Raw genomic sequence first — 10,951 nt, 5'->3', positions numbered from 1 at the left:
AACACACAAAGAATCCATTATTATATTTCTAAAACACCAGACTAGAATAGTCCTAGAATAATCCTAGAAACATAATAATAAATCAAAACTAGAGCTCAAGAATAACAATGAAAAGTAAACTAAAAACTTGTAATACAATAACCTCACAATAATCACAATAACCAGGAAAGGACCCAACAAAAACCAGACCATGTCACACTTTCTTTTATTGTAAAGATGATCAAAATCCTGATTGTAATAAAGCAACCATTTGAAAAACAGAGGACTAGTGTTTAAAGTGCGTCTTTAAAAACGAAATAAAAATAATAATAATGCTATTATGTCTGTAGAATTGGGGGGGGGGGGGGGGGTCTACAAGTTAGACCTTTGCAAATGTAATAACCAGACAGTTTCGCGTTTTTCAGTATAAAAATACTTGACTGTAGCCCATGTAGCCTATATTTGCCCGTATTCTTATTCCTGTGTAATGGTGGTTTCCCCATAGCAGAGATGGCAGTATATTCGTTATTAATTCTTCGCTGTGATTTTCAAATTTTGCAAAGCAACACAGTGGACCAGACTGAAACCCAGCAACTTTTATTCCCACGGTGCATGTTTGACACGCATACTTCAATGGAACCGCGTGAGGGTTCCGCATAATGTGCATCGCCTTTGCTACCCATCTGTATGAGATATAATTAGATTATTTCACCTTTGTGACACGCGGATTCATTTGATGATATTACTTTTTTATTTAGGTTAAAGAAAAAAAGAAGAAGAAATAAGAGAGCACTTGAAAAGTTTTAGTGGTATTTCTACTTCAGACTGTCCACTCCAGTTTCATACATAGCTGTTGCTGTATTGTGTCCGTTTTCTCTAAACAAACGGCAGTAATTAGGCTGTGCCAGACTCTTAAAACAAGTGCTGTTAAAATCCCTTTTATGGTTTGAGTCTGAGTCGGTTACATGTTGAGGTGAAAAATACAACTCATGGTGAAGTATATCAAAGCTTCATCTAACAGTCCAAAGCAGTGTAGCACATAACACAAATAAGTGTCAACAGCATACTTCCTGCTGCACTGTACAGAAGAAAGATTTGAGGCTTACTAAATACGCAGAAAATAAAAATATATAAGTTGTTACAATGCTTAACACTTGGAACAGTTCAAAAATAGAGGTATATGAGCTGGAGCTTCAGCTTTAAGTCTTTTCGGTAACATCCAGGGAACCATCCGGACACTTGACTTTTTCTGTGCACTGACACCTCAGTGACCTACCCCTCGCCAGTCCTCCCTTAAGCACAATCATCAGTCGCAGTCACGTACTTTGTTCACGGATCTGTGGAAGTGCTGGCGGTGCGTGACATGTATAGACGAGCAACTCGCGTAAACTGATTCTGCGCCCTATCCACTCCTCTTGTCGAAACTGGTGCACATGTCTGCGGGTAAATCCACGTCCGCTTCTATGGGTTTGCGGTAAATAATTGCGCTTTTGAGTCCGGCAAGAGACATCCTGGTCCGATTACTGAAGTCTTGAAACTTAGTCAGGAAATCATCATTTCCTACTATATAAATCAGCGGGTTTATCGCGCTGTTTAGACAAGCCAGGAATCTGCCGACCTGGTGTGCAATGTAGATGTCGTCGAAGAGGTGGTGACAAAGCCCATCTTGTTTCAAAATCCTGGTAGTGAGATTTAAATTTCGAAATATATGGTAGGGAATGAAACAGACGGAGAAAAGTATGACCAGAATCACGACCAGTTTCAAACATCGCTGCTTCAGCAGTGGGTTGACATTGGCGTTCTTTCCCAGAACCACCACGATGTGTCCATAACAGCCCAAAATGATGACCAAAGGCAGGACAAACCCGGTGACCGTCCAGCTGATGCTGTATGGCAGGTAGTATCTGGTCAGGTTGGTTGAGGTGGTGTCAAAACACGAGTTTGGTTTTTTTTCATCATTCTTGTCAAAGAATATATCAGGAGTAATTTGAATAATGACCAAAACCCAGACCAGAGCGCTTATGGCCAGAGAGTGGCGACTGGTGATTTTCCCCATCACTTTCATCGGGTGCACAATGCCCAGGTACCTATAGATGCTTATGCAGGTAAGGAAGCCGATGCTGCCATAAAGGTTGAGGTTGAAGCAGAAGCGCGTCACCTTGCAGAAAGGCTGGCCAAACTGCCAGTCACTCTCACGCGCGTAATAGTAGACGAGGAACGGCAGGGTAAACAGATACAGCAGGTCCGCCACCCCGAGATTGAACATGAAGATGTTGATGTTTCCGTTTTTCTTCCAGCTCACACATACGCTTCTCAGTCCACAGATATTGGACACCGTCCCGACAATGAACACGGTGATAAAGACGGGCGGCAAAAAGCTGTGCGTAAAATTTAGATTGATTAGGTTGCCCTCACAAGGTCCTTTTGTGTTGTTTACAGACATCTCTCGCATTGATGTAAAACCTTTGTCATATAAAATCTCCTACAAAAACACAGCAGTCAGTGATCGGCTCGCTCAGGGCAATGACCTCCACTGAAAGCTAATCGTGGAAAAAAAAACAAAACCCACAAGTGAATATGCAATTTAAAAAAAGTATCCGCCCACTTTTTTCCAGCTATGGTAGCACACTCATAATGACGTAAAGAATGGGGGGGGGGGAAGTAAAAATAAAAACAGACACGCACAAAGTACAAATTAAATCATGTATTGCTTTAAATCATTTGACATCACAGATGCAGTCAGCTCACTGCTGTGTAAAACGACACTAAAGGATACAGCTAGCTATCTCACCGTACCTTATAATATTTAAATGACTTCGATGGTATGTGGCCCAACCAACTGAAACACATAAAAACAAATGAAATGAAATAATATTTAAACAAGCTACAGAAACGTTTTCAAAGATCAAAGAATATGGATTTATTAAAAGATTAATCAAAAAACTGTTCTGTTGTACAGAATGTCACAACATAGACATTCTGCTTTATGACATTAATTTCCCCAGGCGTCTCTACTCTGTCCCAGTTCCCCTTTTTTGTATGTACAGTCTCTATAATCCTTTGTCACACTGTCTGTGGAACCAGTCTGGCCATTCTATTCTGACCTCTGGTGCCAGCAAGCCACAAACTAGATAAGCAATCGTTAATCTACTTGATTTAATCAGGCTAAGATATAATATATGACACACTGGGTTCTTATATGTTCTTATTTCAGTTCTATTTACATGTGCGTATTGAAGTAGACCAATGACACAATGGAAGTCGAAGTACTATACTAGTAATGCTGATTATTTGTCGCCACCTAGTGGCTTACCCCAACACATACATACATGGTTGTTCTCAGAAACAGGTAACGCTATAAAACGAGACAACATTCGAATTCACAGCAATTTAGAATACCTAAATAATCTAATAAGTATGTCTTGTGCTGTGGGAAGGCACAGTACATGAGATAACCCACATGGTACATGCATAATATGGAAATGCCACGCAGACCCCAGCTAGTTTGAGCTCAGGCCCTTCATGCAGTTATAGCACTGTGATCTGCACTGTTGCCTAAGTTTTGCCATGAACTGCTGAACCTTCTTGTTATTGTGTGTGTGTGTGTGTGTGTGTGTGTGTGTGTGTGTGTGTGTGTGTGTGTGTGGATAGATAGATGTATGGATGTATGGATAGATAGATGTATGTGTGTGAGTGACCTGTGACAGAAAGAGATTGCCTTCACATCACAGCCAAGACAGACTAAAAGGTCCTGATGTTAGTAAAAATGATCAGTGCTAAAACAGAGCTTCTCCCTGTTTCCTAATAACAAAGCACTGCTATTCTTAATCAAAGAAATCAAAATATAAGTTTGATCAATACATAAATGAGAAATGTAGTGTGAATAGTAAAAAATGACTGTTCTTATGTCTGGTCTTGTTGCAGTCTTGGGCAACTGCTTTGTCTACCAGTAGACAGTAGTAGTATTCATGCCCATTTCTTTCTGTGCCCCACTCTGCCATGTACCTGTTAAAGTGTCTCAACTGCTCTAGAATCAGTTAGTGGTGTGCCTTATAACTACTGCATCAGATGCTTTGCATTGTATTTGGTGATGTAAAGCTTGGATGCAACTGCCCAGCCAGTGAAACTCATTGCATGAAGCGCTCAATGAACTGTTCTTGAGCCAGTCTGTAGGCCACATGAACTTTGGAGGTCTGTAGTGATGTCGCTGACCCCGCTCTGTGATTTTACATCGCCTACTATTTTAATGACTGTTGCTGTCCTTCCCAGTTGTTTCCACTTTATTATAAAACTGCTAATAGTTGACTATTTGACTGATATTTAGTAATAAAGAAATTTCACAAGTGGACACAATTTCACAGCTGCACAGGTGGCATCCTGGCACTGAAATTCACTGAGCCCCAGAGAGCTATCCACCTAGGCATGTAGAAGCATGCTTGATTTTATACACCTGTAGCCATGGAAATGATGAACTCCTGTATTCAGTGAGTTGGATGGCTGAATGAATACTTTTGGCAATATAATGTATAAGATTCCAGTTCACAACAGTATACCATGGTCATGGAGATGTTGACTATGTTTTAGTGCACATGGACAAGATGACATAATGCATATTTGTTTGTCTCCGCCCATTTAAAGATTATTGGTACACATGTAAGAAGAAACAGACAGCTGCTTTTCACATTCAATGTCCATTCTGGTTTTTCAGCCCATATGCAGTTTGTGTCTTAGCAAATGACGGTTACAAAACCTCAGATTTTGAAGATAAACATAATTACTGGGACCCTCTGGTGCACTGTGACAAAGTAGCTATGCTTGAACTCATTTATCACTTCTCCCTCTACCATATTGATAATTTATCCCTTGTTTGTTTGTTTGTTTTTTTACAGTTGACCATAATGCTTTAATTTAGACATTGCTGGTGTAACTTTGCTTTACATACTTTCCCGGGTTAGTTTGTGGTAGAATTGGTTACATCCATTACATCCATGCATATATTTCTAAAGCAAATACTATACTAACCATCAAGTCTTTTGAATTTTCTTCTGTTCACAGGTCAATTTCTAACAAATTATGTTTGCTTATGTTGCTTTGGTTATACTTACCATGTTTATCCATTTGTTCAGGTCCTAGATCTAAAACAGGTGCGTGGGAGGGGCCGCCCCAGTACTTGTTTATATAGGGTCATGATGTCATTGGTGCCCAACTGGGTACAACCAACTAGAGGGTTTTTAATTTTGTATAGTATTATTTATTTTATTTTTAGTTGTATTGTATGCAGTGTTTTACTTTTCAGGCCATTTAGCTGGGTAAATTAGTTTGTCGACTGGATGCATAATCGTATTCCTGTTTTTTGATTAGAATTGTAGTGTTTGTTCCAACCTATTTTTCAATGGTAGAGACTAATGAGGTTCAGGTGTGTGTAAAGTCCTGTTGAAAGCAAGTGAGATTTTGCCTACCAGTAGTGATGGCCAAATGAAGCTTTCTGAAGCACTGAAGCTTGTATTGAAAAACGGTTCATTACTCGAAGCTTTTCAACACAGTCCTCTCTGGTGACATCTGGTGGCCAAAAATACGAAGAGCAGCTTGAATCCACAAAATAAAACCAACTGCTTCATTATGACTGATATTGGGCCGCCGTTGCTTTGAAAGTTTATTTTTGGGAGGTTAAGAAAATGTGGTTTATTTGTTTAATAAATAATTTTGACCAGTAAACTCTTCTTGTTTAAACATGCACCATGGCGTGGTCTTTCTTTGCTTGTGACTTCTTGATGTTGGTAAATACAATAATTGAAAAATACCACGTTACATATAATATACATATGATAATGTACAACACATTGTGGAGTATGCTTCTGCTGTGAGCATATATAATATATATAATATTATATATTAGGGAAATTTTCCTAGACATATTTTTGACCTGGAGGTAGAATTGATTGTGAAATGGAAAGGGAAAATGCTTATGAACAAAAACATGATGCATTTAAAGTAGCTCTTTCTCATTTTTATTTAAGAAGAGAATTTGTTCCACTGTGCGATGGCCGAACCTGTTCCTTTTCGTGGAGATCATTTCTCCTGCCTTAAGGCAAATCCCTTCACATGGAACAGAGGAGGCTGGAATGCAGAGAAACTGGTAGAGATGCAGTTATACAGTCTACCTGGGCCCCACAAACTATCAGCTGAAGAGAATAAATAGATTACATTGCTGCACATTTGGCAGACTAACATTTTCAGATTAATTAAACAATAAAATATATATTTTTATAACATTACATGTAAAGAGTCAAGTGGAAGTTTTTCTAAAGTTATTTAATGATATTTATACTATGAAAGCAGATTTTTTTTTGACATTTTAAGTTTTTTCCCATTATAAGATATAATAAACACGCACAAAACAAAAGCAAACGGCCAGAACACAAAGCTGGAAAACCCACCCAACTGACCAAAATCAACTCAAAATTCTCCCACACAACAGAACCTCCTCTATTCCTCGCTGGCTCCAAATCTCTCAATGGAATGATCAGTGGTTTGCTATCTGTCACCATCAAAACACCACAAATCCCGCGAATGATTCGCTTCCTTATAAACCATTGAATCAGACACCGAAGCAGTTAGGTTCTAAATGAAGCTTCGGACGTCACTGATCACGTGACTCTGGCCAAACGAATCAAGCTTCGACACAGAGCTTCTGAAGCAGTGTGTTGATTTTTTTGACACACGCACCGGAGCTTCAGCTTCAAGCGGACCATCACTACCTACCAGGTTTTAAAATGGTATAATAGAGATGCCGAAAATAAAAGTACACTTAAAAGAAACTGATGTTGATGCTGTCTACTTATCGCCTTCCTAGCCACTTGGTCTACACTACCTCACATGCACACAGATGCGGAAAGTACAGTTGTGGTCAGAAGTTTACGTACAGTCATCACAAATACCGTCATAATTTGGGGCTTTTAGTGATTTTTTTGACTGTTTGGTTGTCCTTATCCTTGGGTGCTCCTTGGTTGTCCTTGGGCTCACTCACCAATTTCTTCTTATCTGAGGGTGACAGTTTGGGTCTTGCAGACCTTGGCATATAGTGGTGACATATCCAAATAACTTGTAAGCATTTATGTGCAATTGTTTGAACTGATGATCTTGGAATCTGTTTGGAAAGTGTTTGGACTGTCACATTCCAGCTGTGAAATGAGCACTGGTGTGCAACAGCTTGTCAATTTCAGATTCAGTTCAGGTTCAAAACAGAGTTCAGACAGAGGTCGGGCTCAAACTGCAGAAGACAGAGTGCCTTAGTAAGTGCCACATTTATAATGTGGCACACATCTTGTTGGTGCTGTCACTTGGTGTTCGCTTGCTTTGTGGTAGAGTATCACTTCCTGTTCCTGCTCAAACATAGTGGTGTTTCTGAGTAGTTTATCTGCTTAGCAATTTAATTAAAAACTTTTCCTTTTTCATAGTATAATCTAGTGATGGGCAGATGAAGCTCCATGAAGCACTGAAGCTTTTCATCCAATTGGTTCACCCCAGCGCAAAGCTTCTTGAAGCTTCATTTGCTCTAGCAGGACACCTACTGGACGTAAAAATATTAGTTGGCATGAATTTGAAGAGTGTGGCCTTTTGCACACAGCCTGTAAATGTCAACAACAAAAGGAGTGTGTAAAACATGTATATTGTAGTGATGGCATTATACTGTGTATATTTATACTAGCAGTATGGAAAATGATTATTTGGAAATGCTTAAAATGGAAATGATCATTTACTGTGAGGTGAGGTGTAGTTGGAGTGTGGACAGTGGTTGTGAGAGTTGCAGTCGTTCACACTGTAGGTCTTAAAGCTCAATTCCGATTTTTTGATCAAATCCGATTTTTTTGTCTGCTTGTTCACACTACAAATAAAATGTGACAGCAAACGTGCTCCTGTGTAAACCCTCAAAGCGGCCCACTATGCAAAAGAAGACGTCACACACAACGCGCTCTGTTCAGACCCAGACCAAACAGTATTGTTTGACTGATGTAATCAGTATTGTTTTACTGATTATATCTTTATATTAAGATATAAAGACTTGTTTCGGACTTTACGTTCCCCAATTTTTCTTTAAGTTATTTTGTTATTTACATATGGCCTATTGATCCTTATTGCTGTTTTAGAGGAGCGGTGCTTCAAAGGATAGTTGCAGATTTCTGTCAGAATCTGCAGATTATACAATATAAATAAAATGTTCACGTTGTCTTCCCAACAGTTTCACTGACATCTACACGGGATGGACAGGAAGCATTCGCGATGTCTTCTCTGGCGCTGATAATCGGCGTCTGTCTTGTGTCAGTGATGTAAAAGACAGATTTAATGCGACATGACCATCAAACAGCAGTCGCTTTCTAAAACATCAGATATGTATCGGATTCAGTACCACATACCAGAGTGACCCAGGTCGGATTTGAACATATCGGATTTGTGCCGTTCACACTGTCACACCATGATCGGATATGGGTCGCATAGGGTCAAAAAAGTCGGATTTGACGCGCTTTTGCATGCAGTGTGAACGTAGCCTTAGTCCAGAATACAGCAACTAGGCTGTTAACAAAAAATAATACAGAATTAATTTTGAAATTCTATTGACCGCTTTAAAAGCCCTGTATAAATGTTTGATCCCTTCCTGAATTTGTAAGTTTTTCTCTCTTATCAAGAGATAAACAGTCTATAAGTTTTATGGTAGACAAAATATTAACCAAAATCCTGAAGAAAAAAAAGCATGTCCCATAAAATGTATTAATTGATAATTGATTTTCATTGAATGAAATCAGGATTTGATACCCAAGCAAAATATGGCTAGCAGCTGATGGAGAAACACTTGTGGGCAAGCGATATCACCTTTCTTAGTTGCGTACCAAATTTGTATACATCCCAGGAGGGATTTTGGCCAATTCCTTTTTACAGAAACACTCCAGATTCTTTAGGTTCCCTGGCTGCCACTTGATAACTTCAAACCTCAACTCCCTATAAAGATTTACTATTGGTGAGGTCTGGACACAAGCTATGACCTTAATGTGCATCTTCTTTAGGCACTACTTTGTTGTTGTCAGTATGTTTTGGTTCATTGTCATTCTGTCCACAATCCATTGCATCCTGGCTGAGGGTGGGAGATTCTCATTCAAGATTTTACTGTACATGGCCCTGTCCATTGGTGCAGAAGACAGTGACGTTGTCTTCTGCCTTTAGCATAACAGCATAGTGTTTCCACTTTTGTGCTTGCCTGTGGGGATGGTGTTGTTTGGGTCATATTCAGCATCTCTATTCCTCCAAACAAAGCATGTCCAGCACAGTTTTGGTTTCATCTTACCACAGAACTTCGGATAAATTTATTGCAAATTATTTTTTCTGGATTTTTGGTCTCTCACTTCATTAAACTTAAACTAAAATAACATTTAAAGACTGTTCATTCCTTTTTAAATTGGCAACCTTATGATTTTAGTTTTAGTTGGCACGGTGGTTAGCACTGTTGCCGCACAGCAAGAAGGTCCTGAGTTCAATTCCACCATCAGGCCGGGGTCTTTCTGTGTGGAGTTTGCATTTTCTCCCCGTGTTTGCGTGGGTTCTCTGGGTACTCCGGCTTCCTCCTACCATCCAAAGAGATGCAGTTAGTGGGGATAGGTTAATTGATTAATCCAAATTGCCCATAGGTGTGAATGTGAGCACAAACGGTTGTCTGTCTCTGTGTGTTAGCCCTGTGACAGACTGGCAACCTGTCCAGGGTGTACCCCGCCTCTTGCCCTATGACAGCTGGGATAGGCTCCAGCGCCCTCCGCGACCCTGAAAAGGATAAGCGAATGGATGATTTTAGTTTCCCCCAATATCTCAGCACTTTCTTGCATACTCAATATGAGTATATTTGCCTATTTCAAGACCTATTCTACCTACCCACCATTTCACGACTTACTGCTCTGGAAGACTTTTAGAATTCATATTAACTTTAATATATATACAGAAGACAGTTTACGGATGGACCATGGACGGAAGTAAATTGATACATTTTGAACGGGTTTTCAGCTTCAAGTTCTTGGGCACCCACATCTCTGAGAATTTGTCCTGGCCAACTAACACCTCCAGCCTGGTCAAGAAGGCTCATCAGCGCCTCTTTTTCTTGAGGACACTGAGGAAGAACCACCTGTCTGCTGACATACTGGGTAACTTCTACCGCTGTGCAATAGAAAGCATCCTGACCAACTGTGTCACGGTCTGGTATGGGAACTGGTGAAAACCGCCCAACGCATCATAGGGACTCCACTTCCTGCTATTGAGGATGTCCACAAGAAGAGATGTCTACACCGGGCACGCATCATTCTCAGGGACTCCTCTCATCCTGCCAATGAACTCTTCCAGCTCCTCCCCTCCAGATGTCGCTACAGGACCCTTCAGAGTAAAACCAGCAGGTTTAGGAACAGCTTCTTCCCCACAGCTGTCATCGTACTGAACTCAGTCCCTTGCTGAACCTTCTCATCCACACTTACTCAACCCTCCTACGCCCCTCCTCCCCCCTATCCCTCCCGATGACCAAGATCATGACTGTCATTCATTCTCAGCCTCCACCATATGCTCACACTGGATACTGCTATAGTTCAGGACACTGACATAGCATAGTCTCTGTTATAGAGCGTACACTGTTCAGTATTATAGTCTTTTCAGAGCGCTACACCTCTGCTACTGTTTAAGTAGTGAAAGCTATATTCATAGCACTCGGTACATCTGTACATATGTATACAACACTACATTTGTCTGGAGTTCATCTGTTCATTTGGTCTCTGTATAGCAATATAAACATCTGTATACTTAACTGTATTTTATTACCCTGTATTTATACATGTGTAATGACAATAAACTTGACTCTGACATCACAGCGACTGGAGTGTTGGTAGGTAAGGGGAAGTTTTTGATGACAAATATTAGGATTAAATGTTAAGAAGTCACACAGAATAGA

General features: G+C 40.1%; 1 protein-coding gene across 1 annotated transcript; it reads right to left on the bottom strand.

Annotated features, from left to right (window-relative positions):
* Positions 1–283: 283 nt before the first annotated feature.
* On the bottom strand, positions 284–2,635 carry LOC146573592 (P2Y purinoceptor 1-like). The gene has a single exon (XM_085275493.1). The coding sequence runs from the start codon at positions 2,429–2,431 to the stop codon at positions 1,382–1,384; it is 1,050 nt and encodes a 349-aa protein (XP_085131619.1). The 5' UTR covers positions 2,432–2,635; the 3' UTR covers positions 284–1,381.
* Between the last annotated feature and the right edge of the window lie 8,316 nt (positions 2,636–10,951).

This window comes from Mchenga conophoros, linkage group LG5 (assembly GCF_057382185.1).
Source record: "Mchenga conophoros isolate Kocher_MC1m ecotype Shallow Benthic linkage group LG5, M_conophoros_male_GT1.1, whole genome shotgun sequence".
NCBI classification, from domain to species: domain Eukaryota; kingdom Metazoa; phylum Chordata; class Actinopteri; order Cichliformes; family Cichlidae; genus Mchenga; species Mchenga conophoros.
Note: the sequence above shows the minus strand (reverse complement) of the source record. Positions and strands in the feature narration are given on the sequence as shown.